The 17260-nt window shown below is 45.4% G+C and overlaps 1 protein-coding gene across 5 annotated transcripts in view; it reads right to left on the reverse strand.

Annotated features, from left to right (window-relative positions):
- Hectd4 (HECT domain E3 ubiquitin protein ligase 4) overlaps nt 1–14814 on the reverse strand; it is a 127162-nt gene extending 112348 nt beyond the window's left edge. For 3 of the 5 annotated variants that reach the window (XM_042668969.1, XM_042668970.1, XM_042668968.1), the window contains exon 1: nt 14469–14734. In XM_042668969.1, the coding sequence (XP_042524903.1) occupies nt 14469–14642 (174 nt within the window). In that variant the 5' untranslated portion in view covers nt 14643–14734. Of the gene's footprint in view, nt 1–14468 lie in introns of all 5 variants that reach the window. The other 2 variants (XM_042668972.1, XM_042668971.1) reach the window with 1 other exon arrangement.
- Between the last annotated feature and the right edge of the window lie 2446 nt (nt 14815–17260).

Consider the following 17260-nt stretch of genomic DNA (forward strand, 5'->3'; position numbering starts at 1 on the left):
TGCCCAGGACCTGAGTTCAAAGCCCCAAGACTGGCAAAGAAAAAAAAAAAAAAGAAAGAAAGAAAGAAAAGAAAAGAAATAGGAGGACAAAGAGTGAACAAATGCAACAGCGGTACTCACTACACACTATATTGAAAATCAACTATCTAATTTGATGAGGATGGGCGTGAGGGAAGGAGTAATATTGGTAAATTTTTAAAAAATGTACTCTTTACCTGACTTATATAACTGTAATCCCTTTGTTTCATTTTGCTTTAATGTTAATATTTTTATTGTTATTATAAAGGTGATATATAGAGACTGCAACCTCATTTTACATCACCTTTATAATAACAATAAAAATTCAGTTTTTTAAATGTAAAGTACATATGTACATATACTAGGCATTTATATATATAAGATGAAAAGTTTAAAATCTCAAAAGTGAGAGACTTTTTTAATCTTTATTTTCCAGTGTGTACAATAAACACTTATTTCCTTTGAATGTGTGAATGAAAATGGACGAATATATTATAGTAGGAAAATATTTAGAGGACTGGAGATAGAACTGTAGTAGAATGCTATCCTGGCATACAGAGGGCCCTGGGTTCCATACTCAACACTGCCATAAAAAGAAGAGAAAACACACTGCAAATATACCATTAAGTGCAAGTGCAGCAGTGATACTGCAGTGGTAGGCAATACATTGAAAAATGAACTATACAACTTGTGGGTAAAGATGGGAGAGAGTAAAGGAGGGGGTGACATTGATTACCTGACTTATTACCTGAAAGTGTAACCTATGTACATCACCCTTATAATAACAATAAAAACTTAATTAAAAATAACATTAGCCAAATAAAACCATGAAACAAAAACATTATACATAGTGAAGTCTACAAACAACTATTAGAACTGACATTTTAAGTTTTTTAATTTTAGCTGGGTATGGTTGGCTCACATCTACAATCCTAGCTATTCTGGAGGCTGAGATCTAAGGACCACGGTTCTCTGCCTAACAGATATATCCAAAAGACCCCTCAATTAACTGCCAAGAAAAGCCAGGAGAGAAGTGTGGCTCAAATGGTAGAGCACCTCCTTGAGTGAAAAAGGCAAGCAGGAGTGCAAGTCCCACAAAAAATAAATGAGTGGTACTTTCTTGTCAGTTTATTGTGCAGAAAAGTCTAAATAGCAAATACACACCAGAAATATTTCTTGTTTCCTTTCCCACCTTCTCCTGGGGAAAAAGTCACACGAAAACTTGGCTTCTTGTGATAATATATGAGTCTGAGTCTCAATTTATTCAAGCTGTGAACACATGGCAAAAGAAATGGGCCCAGAGCACAGGAATGGCAGAGTAGATACAGTGATTAGCAGGAAGCACATATCCTTAATCCCAAACTTTTCCTACAAACAGTGCATGGAGTCTGGCAGAAGAAAACTGGGTGAGGAGGTGCAGGAGAATTTTACTTTTCACAAAGGCTGAGAGCAGAGGAGAAAATTGGATGCGATGAAAGAAGACTAGTTAATTCTAAACTGGGTGCCGGTGTCTCACACCTGTAACCCTAGCTACTCAGGAGGCTGGGATCTGAGGATCATGGCTCAAAGTCAACCCAGACAGAAAAGTCTGTGAGACTCTTATCTCCAATACACCACTAGAAAACCAGAAGTGGTGCTGTGGCTCAAGCAGTAGAGAGCTTGCCTTGAGCTGAAGAGCACAGGGGCAGTGCCCAAGCCCAGAGTTTAAGCCCCATGACTGAAAAAAAAAAAAAAAAAAAAAAAAGACTAGTTAATTCAAGAAAAGCAATGATTGAACAATTTCGTATTTCTGAAAAGTTTTCTAGGCTTTAAAAAAGTCACTGATGGGGACTGGGAAGGTGGCTCAGTGGTAGAGCACTTGCCTTGCATGCATGAGGCCCTGGGTTCGATTCCTCAGCACCACATAAGCAAAAAGAAAAAAGTTGGAAGTGGCACTGTGGCTCAAGTGGTAGAGTGCTAGCCTTGAGCTGAAGAGCTGAGGGACAGCGCCCAGGAGCAGGGTTCAGGCCCCACGACCGACAAAAAAAAAAAAAAAAGTCACTGATGAAAAGAATACCATTTTTTTAATTTTGGTATGAAATGACTTGTTAGAAGTTGAAACATAAAACATGCTAATCTTACAAAATAACCAAAGAAAGTGGCCATTATTTCTGGGGCAATCACATGTTCTTGGAAAAACATTATTTCATGTAACGTGTTTTGTTTGGAGCAGTGCTGTTATGTTCTTCTAGGCATCCAAGTGTGTAGGAACACAAGGATATACTCCTGGGAGATTAAAGTACCTATTTAACTTTTCTTTCTCAAAAATCTGAGCAATGCTGGGCACTAGTGGCTTGGTCTGTAATTCTAACCACTCCAGAGGCTGAGATCTGAGGCTCATGGTTCCAAGCCAACCCAGCCAGCAAAAAGCCAGAATGGAAATGTGGTTTATGTGGTAGAGCATTAGCCCCAAGTTCAAGCATCAATACCAGCACACACACACACACACACACACACACACACACACACACACACACACACACACACACACACACACACACACACACACACACACACACACACACACACACACACACACACACACACACACACACACACACACACACTGGGCTTGGTTACTGGCTACCTGGCTTCTCATCCTACCTTTCTGCTGCATCAAACTGGCAGTGTTGCATAGCCTTCCAGATTTGCTTTACCACTAATAGAAAGGCTGTCCCAACCCTCCCCTGCCCCATACATGAAGAAGAGAAGGCTCATTATCCGGTCAGAGTAGTGGAAGGATCTATCACTTCTCACCAAACACGCAGGGTGGGGTCACAGTTGTGTCTGCCAGGACAGGGATAAGGGAGTGTGGCTGGCACTCTTGCTATCTCAGAATACCCCTCATAGCATTTAGGCAAGCCCTGAAGTGTGGACATTACTATTGGGAAACAAAAACATAGGCGACAACTTTCTGAAACGTAAACATAGGCGCAATCCATCAGCCTGGTGTTGGTGCTCACTCCTATAATCGTGTCTACTCAGGAGGCTGAGATCTGAGAATTGGGATTTGCAGCCAGACTGGGCAGAAAAGTCCACAAGACTCTTTTCTCCAACTCATCACAGAAAAATCCCGAAGTGACACTGTGACTCAAATGGTAGAGTGCTAGCCTTGAGCAAAAAAGCTCAGGGACAGCACCCAGAGTTTAAGGAGGATGGGGCAGGGGGAGGGGGGCAGCTCTGTACACCAAAGAAACAATTACTAGAATGAATAAACATTCCTCACAAGGAAGAAACTCTTTGCAAGTTATCACTGGACAAAAGATTAATATTCAGCATATGTAGGAAATATATTTTAAAAAATTAAACACCAAAAGAAAAAATAATTAAATTAACAGACGAGTAAATGAACTGAGAACAGTTCTCAAAAGAAGTTCCTTCACTTTCTTAAGCATTTCATTTAATAATAAGGAAAGCAAACTTATTACAGAGATGAGATAGCGAGTTCTCATTTCCGTCTATGTCCAAGAGCTAGCTAAATGTATTATATTAGACTTTATTCATTGAAATTATCAATGCAAACCGCAAAAGGACACATAAAGCATGAAGAAAAGATCCATTACAAATACAAGCTCAATGATAATATTTTGTTGGTGTAAAAGTTCTGCTTGAATGAGGCATCTGTAGTTATCAGCATTACTAAACCTACAATTTGCATAGTTTACAAATTATGCATCACTTTATTGCTAATCTAAAACTGCTACACACTGTGTTCTGACCTAGTAATTCAACCAACTATAGGTTTCCGTAGATATGAGGGATGTGAACGCACACACTCCCATGTGCCTTATGCTGGGATATTAGCACATCTACAAATGTGCTAGACCTAAAGTTACATACAAATTCTCAACATTACTGGGTGCTGGTGGCTCACGCCTATAATCTACTCAGGAGGCTGAGATCTGAGAATAATAGTTCAAAGCCAGCCCCAGCAGGAAAGTCTGTGAGACTCTTATTTCCAATTAAGCACCAAAACAAAACAAAACCCAGAAGTAGAACTGTAGCTCAAGTGGTGGAACACTAGCCTTGAAAAAAAACTCAAGGACAGTGCCCAGGCCCTGAGTTCAAGCCCTAGGACTGATAAAAAAAAAAAAAAGCCAAAGAAAGGGGAAACTAGGGAGAAAGTGAAGGAAAAGGTGACACTGTCAAAAAAAAAAAAAAAAAAAAAATGTAACCAGGCACCAGTGGCTCATACTCAGGAGGCCAAGATCTAAGGATCACGGTTCCATGCCAGCCCAGACAGTGAAGACCATGAGATTCCTATCTCCAATGAACCTCCAGAAAACCAGAAGTGGTGCTGTGGCTTAAAGAGGTAGAGTGCTAGCCTGGAGCTAGCCTGGTTGAAGCCTCATGACTGATCAAAAAAAAAAAAGCACTCATTACTTGGCTTATGAAACGGTAACCCTTCTGTAGAACACCTTAATAATAATAAGTCAATTGACTTTTAATCATTAATCATGAATTCATAATTAACCAAACTTTATCAAACATAAATTCCTAAAACTGGTGTTCTCTTTACAACAGCAGCTTAGAAGAAGTCACAATAATGGAGAAGACCAGTTACAATACATCCATAAATTACTATGCAGCCACTTAAAACTTCTTGAAGTTGGGCACTGATGACTCAAACCTGTAATCTAGCTACTCAGGAAGCTGAGATCTGAGGATCATAGTTCAAAGCCTGTCTGGGCAGGAAAGTCCATGAGACTCTTATCTCCAATTAACCATCATAAAACCAGAAGAGGCACTACCGCTCAAAGTGGTAAAGCACTAGCCTTGAGTGCAAAAGCACAGGGACAGTGCCAAAGCCCTGAGTTCAAGCCCTGGACCGACTAAATAAAAAAACAAAAAATTAAAAAACAAAAAACCTGAATGAAATCTAATTCAATAAAATGTATATAATAGCTGGGAGCTGGTGGCTTAAGCCTATAATCCTAGCTACTCAGCAGATTGAGATCTAAGGATTGAGGTTCAAAGCCAGCCCGGGCAGGAAAAGTCTGTGAGACTCTTATCTCCAAGAAACCATCAGAAAACCGGAAGTGGCACTGTGGCTCAAATGGTAGAGTGCTCGCCTTGAGCTGAAGAGCTGAGAGACAATGCCCAGGCCCAGAGTTCAAGCCCCATGACCCACAAAAAAAAAAAAAAAAAAAAAAAAAATATATATATATATATATATATATATATAATAAATCAATAATGAATTCAAATTGTATATATTTTCTTTTTTTTTTTTTTTGGGTCCAGTCGTGGGCCTGAACTCTGGGCCTGGGCGCTGTCCCTCAGCTCTTCAGCTCAAGGCTAATGCTCTATCACTTGAGCCAAAGTGCCACTTCCGGCTTTTCTTTTTCGGTTTATGTGGTGCTGAGGAATCGAACCCAGGGCCTCTGGCATGCAAGGCAAGCGCTTTACCACTGAGCCACCTTCCCAACCCTGAGAGAAATTTTTAAGGGAGTCCAGGGATAAATACTTTAACAACTACTGTGCACTTCATCTCTTCCTGGTGAGTGCAGCTCCCTGCCTTTGTAGGCCTCTGGTAACATCTGCAAACCAGCACTGATTACTGGGTCCTCCCTCTCACCTGCCTATATATGGACATGCCCAAAGGAGAGCAGGCCCAGGGGAGTGCTCTAAAATAAAGTGATGAGTGGACAGCCCAACAGAGAGAACTCTGGCTTCCTGCAGCCAACCAAGTTCAGCACTCATTCCAGGTGCAACTATATCTACTAGACTCATCAGTGGAGTAAGAATCTGTGGCTTAAGTGGATGGGAAATTTAAGCAAACTCTTGAGTTCCATGGGGGTGTAAAGAAAGGAGTCTCTATCAAACTAATACTGGCAGTATAAACTGCTGCAAGCAAACACTTGGAATAACAATTTGACAGTATCTATTAATATCTAAAATAGTCACCTGTCAGGCAACAATTCTGCATCTCAGCACCTACCCTAGAGAAACACTGTCACGTGCACCTTGCAGGCATGATGCCCTCTGCTCAGTAATGGCACCTTCAGCAAGATACCAGTGGCTCATGCCTGTAATCCTAGCTACTCAGGAGGCTGACAACTGAAGACTGTGCCAGCCAAGGTAGAAAAGTCCATGAGACTCTATCTCCAATTTACCAGCAAAATACTGGTCAGTAGTAGAGGGCTAGCCACAAACAAAACAGGCCAGCAAGAGAGCAAGAACTTGAGTTCAAGCCCAGGTACCAGTAACATGCACATGCACACATAAGTTAGTTAATTAATTATTTAATTAATAATGTTATCTTCCCAAATGTCCATGTCCTAATCTCCCAAAACTGTGGAGGCAAAGGAGACTTTGTAGATAAGATTAAATCCAGGATTTGAGAATGGGTTGATCTTGATCATGGCATGTGGGGGAAGCTAAATTGAATCAGAAGGAAGAATAAGGTTCATATAAAAAGGATGAGGGGTAGCTGAGTGCTGGTGGCTCATGCCTATAATCCTAGCTACTCAGGAGGCTGAGATCTGTGGATCGTGGTTTAAAGTCAGCCCAGGAAGGAAAGTCTGTGAGACTCTTATCTCCAATAAACTATTCAGAAAAAGCCAGAAGTGGTGCTGTGGCTCAAGTGGTAGAGTGCTAGCCTTGAGCACAAAGAGGCTCAGGCACAGTGCCCAGACTCAGAGTTCACGCCCTAGGACTGGCAATAAGTAAATAAATAAGCAAGCAAGAAGGATGAGGGGGAGTCAGTTGGGAGGGCCATGCAGTGCAGAGTGAGGCCCCATCTCTTTGGAAGGTGGAGGAAGTAGCTACAAGCCAATGAAGGCAGGGGGCCTCTAGAAACTGAGAACAAAGCCAAGGAAACAGATTCTCCCCTAGGGTCAACAGCAGGAACCAGACCTGCCAACAGGCAACTTTTAGCCCAGTGACACTCACTGTGTACTTTGGAAAAACAGAAGGCATAAATTCATGCTGCTTGAAGCCATTCAGTGTGTGACAATGTGTCAGCACAGAAATAGGAAACTACCACGTTCTTCCACTAGAGAAAGGCTGCCAGACATGTCACTGTGTCTTCTGGAGGACCCAAAAGTAAATCTATATATGGAGATAGAAAATGATCAAAACATTGTATCAAAAGTGGGTGCTGGTGGCTCACGCCTGTAATCCTAGTGCTCAGGAGGCTAAGATCTGAGGATCGCAATTCAAAGCCAGCCCGGGCAGAAAAGTCCATAAAAAAAAAATAAATAAAGTCCATAAGCCTCTAATCTTCAATAAACCACTAGAAAAACCAGAAGTGGCATTGTGGCTCAAGAGGTAGAGCGCTCGCCTTGAGCTGAAGAGTGAAGGGACAGTGCCCAGGCCCCGATTTCAAGCCCCACAACCACCAACAACAACAACAAAAAGAATCACAGTCTGGACAGGAAAGTCCATGAGACTCTTATCTCCAAAAATTACCAGAAAATGCCAGAAGTGGAGCTGTGGGTCAAGTATCAAGTTAAATAAAAATACAGATGAGCACTCATGGCTCACGCCTGTAATCCAAGCTACTTGGGAGACTGAGATGTGAGGACTGCAGTTCAAAGCTAGCCAGACCGAAAAGTCCTCTGAGACTCATCTCCAATCAACCACTCAAAAACCAGAAATGGCACTGTGACTCAAAGTGGCAGAGCACTAGTCTTGAGCAAAAGAGCTTAGAGACAGCACTGAGGCCCTCAGTTCAAACCTTACGACTGACAAAAGCCAAAAACAAAAAATTAACAAAGGGGCTGATGAGAGAGCTCGGTGATAGAGTTCTGGCCTAGTATGCATGAGATCCTGAGTTTGATTCTTAACATCCATCACAAAAAGATAATGTTTTAAAAATTAAAAGATTTCATATCCATATGAGATGTTTAAAATGCAGGACCAAAGCAGTAGCTACACAATTTCTTCAGTGTAAATAAAGTAACTATGCATTTGTCCCACAGCTGATCACCTGCTGTTATTTACATTCATGTGCGTCTATGGTCTAAATATCTTGCAAAGCAGACTACACTCCTTGTGTTTGCCCCATCACCACTACGGTGAAGAAGATGGAAAGTGGGGAGAGGAGGCGGCGAGGCACTTTGGGGATTGATGGTCCTTACACCTTAGGACCTAAGACAGAACCTAGAGCAGGTTCAGGACAAGACACCCAGCAGCCCTAGCCAATGGGTGGCATTTTGTGACAGTCAATCTGGAGGCCAAGAAGACAGATAATAATCAAAACTGATCTATTTAGCAAGACTTTAAACAACAACAACAACAACAATTAACCTTTTCAGGTTAGTGTAATCACAAGCTACTGTCCCTCTGGTACTTCTCAATATTTTCTCCATTTTCTACCATACCTATATATTAATTCTCTTTTTGTTTTGTGCCAGTACTGGGGCTTGAACTTGGGGCCTTGAGTTTCTACTTGGTTTATAGCTCAAGGTTGTTATTTACCACTTGAGCCACACCATGGTCCACCACTGTCTTTCTGCCGGTTAATTGGAGATGAGGTTTGTCTGACAGGATTGGTTTGGAACCTCAATTGTCAGAGCTCAGCTGCCAGAGTAGCAAGGATAAAAGCGTAATCCATAGGTACCTGGCTTTCTAGTCATTCCTTTTTTTTTTGGGGGGGGGGGGGGAGTCAGTCATGAGGCTTGAACTCAGGCCTAAGTGCTGTCCCTGAGCTTTAGTGTTCAAGGAAGGCCTATGTGCTCTACCATTTTGAGCCACAGCACCACTTCCAGTTTTCTGGTGGTTAACTGGAGATACGATGAGTCTTATGGACTTTCCTGCCTGGGCTGGCTTCAAGCTGCAATCCTCAGATCTCAGCCTCCTGAGTAGCTAGGGTTGACACTGGGCTTCTTTTTTTTTTCTTTTTTTCTTTATTTTGCCTATCTTAGGGGTTGAACTCAGGGACTGGACACTGTCCCTGAGCTTTTATGCTCAAGGCCAGCACTCTAGAACATGAACCACAATTCTATTTCTAGCTTTTTGGTAATGTTCTAGAGATAAGAGTCTCAGGGACTTTCCTTCTGGGGGAGGGGAAGGCTTCAAACTGTGATCCTCAGATCTTAGCCTCTTTATTAGCTAGGATTACAGTGTGTGAGCCACTGGTACCTGGTTGTATTCATTCTTTGTAGCCAAAAAGTATCTTGCATAAAACATATTCTACTTAATATCAGTTATTTTTCATATAGGTGCAAAAAACGTGGACTTTCAGCCAGGTGCTGGTGGCTCACACCTGTAATCCTAGCGACTCAGGAGGCTAAGATCTGAGGATCGTAGTTCAAAGTCAGCCTAGGCAGAAAAGTCTCAGACTTATTTCCAATAAGCTACTCAGAAAAAGCTGGGGGTGGCGCTATGGCTCAAGTGGTAGAGCGCTATCCCTGAGCACAAAGAGACTCAGGGACAGTACCAAGGCCCTAAGTTCAAGCCCCAGGACTGTCAGAAAAAAAAAAAAAGTGGACTTTCAGGCTGGGAATGTGGCTTCTTAGTGGTCTTCAGTACCACATAAACAGAAAAAGCCAGAAGTAGTGCAGTAGCTCAAGTGGTAGAATGCTAGCCTTGAGCAAAAGAAGCTTAGTAATAGTGCCTAGGCCCTGAGTTCAAGTCTTAGAACTGGCAAAAAAAAAAAAAAAAAAAAGGTGGACCTTCTCATTATATCATTGCAACTTTCAAGGATACTTCGCCCCCCCCTCGGGAAGTTGGCTCTTGCTGTTGTCCTCCCTGCAGCCAGATGGTCCACTTCCTGATGTCCTTCAGGTAGCTATCCAAAAGCCATCCTGGGCTCTCTTTCCAGGTTCATTCAACATAGACTAGTCCTCCCATTGCTGTCCAGCTCTTCATCCAACTTTACATGTGTCAGAGAGACTTCATGATGCCAAATACACACACACACACACACACACACACACACACACACACACACACACACACACACACACACACACCTCCTCTCCCCTCCACCCCCAAACATGAGTGCCCTTCCATATCTGTGGGATCCATACCCAGGGACTCAACCAATGGTGGAGTGAATTTGCCTGGAGGAAAGCACCACAATGAATGTGCACATCCCCTCATCTATCTCAGGACTCCTGGGGTTTCTCTCCAGTATCCATTGCTGGAGCCCAGTTTCCCTCACATTAGCTTTGTGGAGCATATAGAACTAGTTTACTGCAAACTTTCTTCTTGTCATTATCCCCTAACCAACACAATGTAACAATGATTTTTATAATATATTCATTGTATTAAGTGTTGTAACTAAGTGTTGAAATGATTTAAAGTTGACCAGGGGGTGGTGGCTCAGATCCTTAATTATAAAACTACTCAGGGGCTGGGAAGGTGGCTCAGTGGTAGAATGCTTGCCTTGCATGCATGAGGCCCTGGGCTCAATTCCTCAGCACCACATAAGCAGAAAAAGCCAAAGTGGCACTATGGCTCAAGTGTAGGGTGCTAGCCTTGAGCTGAAGAGCTGAGGGACAGCGCCCATGACCAACAACAACAAAAAATTACTCAGAAAACAGAGATCAGAGGATCAAGGTTTGAAGCCAGCCCAGCCCCCAACCTCCCACCCCCCCACCAAAAAAAGTACTGGAGACTACCATCCAAAATAACCAGCAAAAAGCCTACCTGGAGGTATGGCTCCTATAGTAGAGCACCTGCTGAGCCCTGAGTTCTTAATCTGTTCTGGTAAGAAAAAAGTATACAGAAAGAGGTGCAAATGTTACATATGAATACTATATTGCTTTGCAGGGGACTTGATCATCTGTGAGGTGTTTTTGTTTGTTTTGGGGGGTTTTGCAGTCCTGGGGCTTAAACTCAGGGCCTGGGCACTGCCTCTGAGCTTCTTTTGCTCAAGGCTAGCAATCCACCATTTGAACCGCAGCACCACTTCCAGCTTTCAAACCAGGGCTTCATGCATGCTAGGCAAGCACTTTACCACTAAACCACATTCCCAGCCTCATCTGTGAGTTTCAGTATGGGGGGGGATGGGGAGAGAGCCTGGACCCCATCCTCATGGATACTAAGGGGCAAATGCATATGCTATTATCTGCTTATCTGACATTGTCTTTATCCTTCAAATAAAACAGACTTTTTGAAGACAAGGATTTTATCTTATCCATAGCTATATCCTCAGCACCCAGGGCAGTGCACCCTGCTCATTTCTGAACTCCACAAATATTTGTATTAATTTGTTGATCAAACATTATTTATTGACTTGTTTTCCAAAAACTTGCCTAAAATTTATTGGGAAGAAAAAAATGAAATTCAAATATTCTGCTCTTGCACATAAATATTAAGTCAATGTTTAGCTCATATTCTTTTTTCGAGATTGACATTTAACTTTGCATAGCACGTACTGAGAAAAAAAATATTATTTCACAATCAGGAAAGCACAGCTAGCCATGCAGCAACCATATCCAGCATGGTGGCTACAGCCACCATGTATCTAAATGAGGAAAGGAAGGTTCCTCCATGCTTTAAATTTTGTGACTACACTGCAGTCTTATTCAGTCATTGCCAGTCATAAATTATTCAACTTACTTTGAGTCTCATCCCCCCCCCCATAATGCAAAATTGTTAACTGAATTGTTAACATAATTACAAAAGCCCATAAAGAACAACCATTATTCACCCAGATGTCTACTGGAAGGAGGTCAGAAGAGTAAACTTCATACAGGTGGTGCAAATGGCTCTTTAAACGCTGATAAACCTCAAATATGAAGAGAAACAGAAAGGAGCTAAAGAAAGCTGTTATTATTCCATCCACAGCCAGCTGTGGAACTTACAATAATAAAGTATAGAGGGCTGGGGGTGTACCTTGGGTCCAGAGGGGTACTAGGCACATGCAAAGATCTGGGTTCCATCCCCAGTACTGCAAAAAGAAAAGAAAATACAAATATAAATCTCACACAAGCTGGGCGCTGGTGGCTCACGCTTGTAATTCTAGCTGCTCAGAATGCTGAGATCTGAAGATCGTCGTTCAAAGGCAGCCCAGGCAAGGAAAGTTCGTGAGACCCTTATATCCAATTAACCACCAGAAAATTGGAAGTGGTGCTGTGGCTCAAGTGGTAGAGTGTTAGTCTTGAGCTGAAGAGCTCAGAGACAGTGCCCAGGCCCAGAGTTCAAGTCCTATGACCACAAAAACAACAACAACAACAACAAAAAACACCTCACACATATCCAGAGGCAGTAAGGAGCAGATGATTTGAGATAAACAGAATTATGACCAGAACTGAGTTAATTTCCAGGTTGTCTAACAAGATGACCTTTAGCAAGCTGCATACCTGCCTGGCACTGACATTGCTCATCTGTACAATGGGACAATATACAGAATTGTTGCAATGAGTAACAAGACATAGCTAAGGTCTTTTGAAAATTTAACAAGATACTCCCTGACAAAGAATATATTTACTCCATATTATTATTAAATAACTAAAAGTGCATACATTCCTACAGGCATATCAAATGGTCTTGTCACTAAATCATTCTTAGTCATTTATTTCTTTTGCTGCTGTATGGCCTGTGTAACAGCAGGTAGAAAGAAATAGAAAAAGTTCGTCACTACTACAGTCATAAATGCTTGTCACCAGGCTGGGAATGTGGCTTAGTGGTAGAGTGCTTGCCTAGAATGCATGAAACCCTGGGTTCAACTCCTCAGTACCACATAAACAGGGAAAGCCGAAGTGGTGCTGTGGCTCAAGTGGGAGAGCACTAAACCTTGAGCACAGAGAGGCTCAGGAACAGACCCCAGGCCCTGAGTTCAAGCCCCAGGACCAGCAAGCAAGCAATCAATCAATCAATGCTTGCCACCTATCTACTTATTGGCTTCAGAGAGGTAATACCACAATTTTGTTTAGGAATCTACTAAACCAGAATCTTTCTTTTAAAATACAGTCTTTAATGAATGGTAACAGCTGGCAAATTCACACAAAACATACACAGTAAACATTTTAGGAAGCCAATGTAAGAGCTCAGACATTTTAAGTCACCCTGCTCTACTCCTAAAAATAAATAAATTACAAATATTAAAAAAACATTTGCAGTTCCACAAACGTAGATTAGTCTCAAAGAGCAAACAAAAAAGCAACCACTTCTCACCGTCCACAACCAAGCCAAATCAAATAAAAAATAGTCCACATCACAGGAAAATACCCCTCGAGTTTTCAGGCAGGTAAGAGACTCAGACACACCTCGTTTTTTTTTTTTTTTTTTTGTTTTTTTTTTTAAGAAAAAAAGAAAAACCAGAATAGATCCAAAGAAGACACTAATATTCAGATTCCACGTTAATGATTCCCTGCCAACACTTTCCCGGTAAACAAGGGGGTTAAAGAGTTCAAGACGCGAGATGCTAAACAACCGCAAAACCAGACACAAAAACCCCAACGCCTCCGCCAAGGCGAGCCCCACACCGACGCTTCCAGAAAACACACGCGGCCAGGGACTCTCCTCCGTTCCCACGGCGCCAGCGCCCGCAGGACCACGAAACACAAAAGACGCGCTGGAGGGCCGGAGGGCAGGCTCTCCCCGCCCCGCGCCCGGCCCCGCAGGGCCGCGCAGGAAGGTTCGTGACGCCCGGGCTTACCTACACCAAAACGTCACCCACGGCCAGGGGCGGCGGCGGCGGGCGTCTGCATCCGCCGCCGGGACCAACCCAACCGCAAGCTGCCCGCTTCAACCTCCTCCGGGCAAAGGCGAGGCCGGTGCGAAGTTCCCCGCAGCACCCCGGGCTCGGTTCCGCCTCCGGCCCCCGCTGAGATTTGCTGGTGCACCTGCCACCGCCGCGGCGGCGCCGGCCGGGGCTCGCAGGCCACCCGGGGAGCCCCGGAAGGGCCCTGCGGCCTAGGGCGCCCGTGACCCTTGGCCGAGATCGCCGCCGCCGCCGCCGCCGCCGCGGCCGAGGGTCGCTGTCCACACCGCCCCCTTTCCCTGACAAAGACCCTCTGTCAATCCCAGGCCCGACACACACGCGCGCACGCACACGCACACACGCGGGGGGGGGGGGGACAGGAGCGCAGGCGAGGTGTTTGCAACCTCCGAATGATAATAGCAATAATAATAATAATAACTAATCACCATCCTCATCAAGTGTCCCCCGGGCTCGGCCACCTGGGCGTGCCCTGCAAGTGGGTGCAGGGGCCGGGGGTGGGGGAAGGGGAGCGGGCCGCGGCCGCGGCGGCTCCCCGGGGCACCCAGGCCGTGCCCGGCGTGGCTCTCATCAAATGCCGGGGTGGCGGAACGGGCCACGGGAAACCGCAAATGCAATCCCGGCGGGCGCCAGGCGGCCGGCGGCGAGCGGGCTGCAGACCCGCCCGCCCCGCACCCACCCGCACCTGCCCGGAGGCCCGGCTCCCCACGGCGGTGGGGGGCGGTCGGAGGGTGGGGGGGACCCCGGCCGAGGCTGAGGACGGGGGGAGGTCGGGGCCGCCTCGCTCGCTCACCTCCAGGTCGGTGTCGGCGGCCTCCGGAGCCCCGAGGATCTCGCTGGGCAGCTCGGCCAGGTCGGTGACCCGGATCAGCCCGTCGTGCAGGAAGATGGTCTCCTCCTTCACCGAGAGCCACTGCGCCGAGTCCGCCGCGGCCGCCGCGGCCGCCGCCGCCGCCGACGAGCCCATGGCCGGGGCTGAGGCGCCGACGCCCGGCGGGGAGACGCGAGCTGGGGCCGCGGCGCTCACCAGTCCATGGCAGCGGCTGCCGCGCCCGTCGGGCCCGCGAGGCTCCACCCTAGGCGGCCCGCGCCGCCATCTCCTCACACCCGGGCCCGGGAGACCCCGGCCCCGCAGCCGCCGCCGCCGCCGCCGCCGCCGCCGCCGCCGCCGCCGCCGCCCTGAGGAGCAGGACCCGCCTCTGCCGCTCAGCAGCCAACTGTCAGTGAGACTCCATGTTGGGGGCGGGGCTCCCGGCATGCCCCGCGGAGCGGACAATACCGGCTCCGCCCCCCGCCCGCCTGGCCCCGCCCACCGCTCCCTGCAGACTCGGCCCGGGGCTGCAGAACCTGGAGCTCCGTCTGGGTTCCACCCCGCCCACTGGGGTGACCTCTCCGTGGGCCCTTCCGCTTCTGACTATTCGGGGTCACGCTGGGTCTGCCCTGTACCACCAGACCCCGCCTTTTCTTCCCTCCTTACTGAGGTGTGCACCTCTCGCTGTAGCCAGAGCCACCACCCTGTCCTCAGAGCCTACCGGCTGTCAACCTTGCTTTCTGGTTTAGGTGAGATGCATGCAAAAACCAGGTGCCTGGGCTTCAAGCGTGGCTCAGGGGTACAGTGCCAGCCTAGCAAGTGCAATCCCATTGCACTTCCCAGCGTGGCCCACAAACTCTAGCGCACACTTGTAATCCCAGCACTCAGGGAGCTGAGGCAGGAGGATCTCCAGTTTGAGGCCAGCCTGGGCTACATAGCAAGACTTGTCTCAAAAGAAAAAAAAAATGCTCGACAAGAAATGTATTCATGCTGGACGCCGGCGGCTCACACCTGTCATCCTAGCTACTCAGGAGGCTGAGATCTAAGGATTGTGGTTCAAAGCCAGCCAAGGGGCAGGAAAGTCCAGGAGATTCTTATCTTCAATTGATCACCAGAATGATGGAAGTGGGGCTGTGCCTCAAGTGGAGTGGTAGAGCTCAGCCTTGAGCAAAATAAATAAATAAATAAAAATAAAAAAGCTCAAGAACAACAAAAACAAAAGGTTTAGGGATGCATGGAAGGGGAGTGGAGCAGCCCTGTCACACTTCTTTTGGTTTATTTCAAGTTTTGCTGAAATATATCCTCAATATTTTTTAGAAGGGCAATTGGTAGAAAAACATCTGAACACCTATGTGGGAATGCCTTTATTTTGCCTTCATGGTGTGGGTTAATAATGGTGAGTGTTGGATACATGACTCTAGGTTAAAACCAACTTTTCCTCAGAAATTTGTAGGTATCCTGCCCTAGCAGAAGAAATTGGGTGCTCAGCTGATTTTCATTCTCTTTAGTGACACTGTATCAGGCCGGGCCTGGGGTACACATCTTTCATCCTAGCACTTAGAAAGCTCAGTCAGAAGGATGGAGAGTTCTAGGCCAGCTACATGGTGAGTCCAAACCAGCCATTTTTCTGCCTCAGCTTCCTGGGTACTAGAATTACAGGCATGTGCCACAGTGCCCAGTCAAGAAAAACTAATATAGATATGTATGTATGCATGTATATATATATGTACATATATCTATGTATGTTTTCCACAGGGCATGGATATTCCTCTTTCATTTATTTAACAAATGTGTTATGCTTCCAGCTCTTTGGCATTGTTACTGGTGTGGGGTAACAAAGATGAGCAAGGCAGGAAAGTCCTCTATCAGAGAACTGACAGCCTGATAGGGGAAACTGACAAGAAGTAAGAAAACACCAAATCAGTTGAGAGCAGATGAGTGCAATGAAAGTAAAAGGTGTGTGTGTGAGAGAGAGAGAGAGACAGAGACAGACAGACAGACAGAGACAGAAGCAGAGATGGAGTGGGGCCTGGGAGGAATGGAGCTCAATGATAGGGCAGGTACAAGATCCTGCATTGAATCTCAACACCAAACAAAAACAAAAAAAAGGTGGTAGAATTTTTATCAGCTCTTCAGAAGAATCATGAGGAAGGAACTGTATTTATTTATTTAGGTGCCAGTCCTGGGGCTTGAACTCAGGGCCCAGGGAACTGTCCCTTAGCTATTTCTACTCAAGGATAACACTTGACCATTTGAGCCACAGCTCAATTTCTGGCTTTGTTTGTTTGTTTGTTTGTTTTTGGGTGGTTAATTGGAGATAAAGTCCCAGGGGGCTTTTCTTCCTGGGATGGCTTTGTACCTCAATCATCAGATCTCAGCCCCTGAAAATTAGCTAGGATTACAGGTATGAGTCACCAGTGCCCTGTCCCTTCATTGCTTTTTCTCACAATTTCCAAATCTAAGGACAGTCATCATTTTTATTTACTTGTATTGTGCTGGTAATAGGGCTTGAAATCAAGGCCCTATGCTCTTGCTCAGCCTGCTTGCTCACAGCTGGTGCTTTACTGCTGAAGCCACACCTCTAGTCTAGTATTTTTTTTATTGTGATTAAGTGATTACATAAATTTCACAAATTTCATACTATTTTGAGATAGTGATACTTAAAGTCACAAACACATTCCAACCTTCACGAGGCAAACTGTCATTATTGTTGTCTATAAAGTTTGTGAATTCTATGAGCTTTGAAAATACAGCTATTTCTTCTACATCAGGTG

The sequence above is a fragment of the Dipodomys spectabilis genome, unplaced genomic scaffold, assembly GCF_019054845.1.
Source record: "Dipodomys spectabilis isolate Male_0828 unplaced genomic scaffold, ASM1905484v1 ptg000480l, whole genome shotgun sequence".
NCBI classification, from domain to species: domain Eukaryota; kingdom Metazoa; phylum Chordata; class Mammalia; order Rodentia; family Heteromyidae; genus Dipodomys; species Dipodomys spectabilis.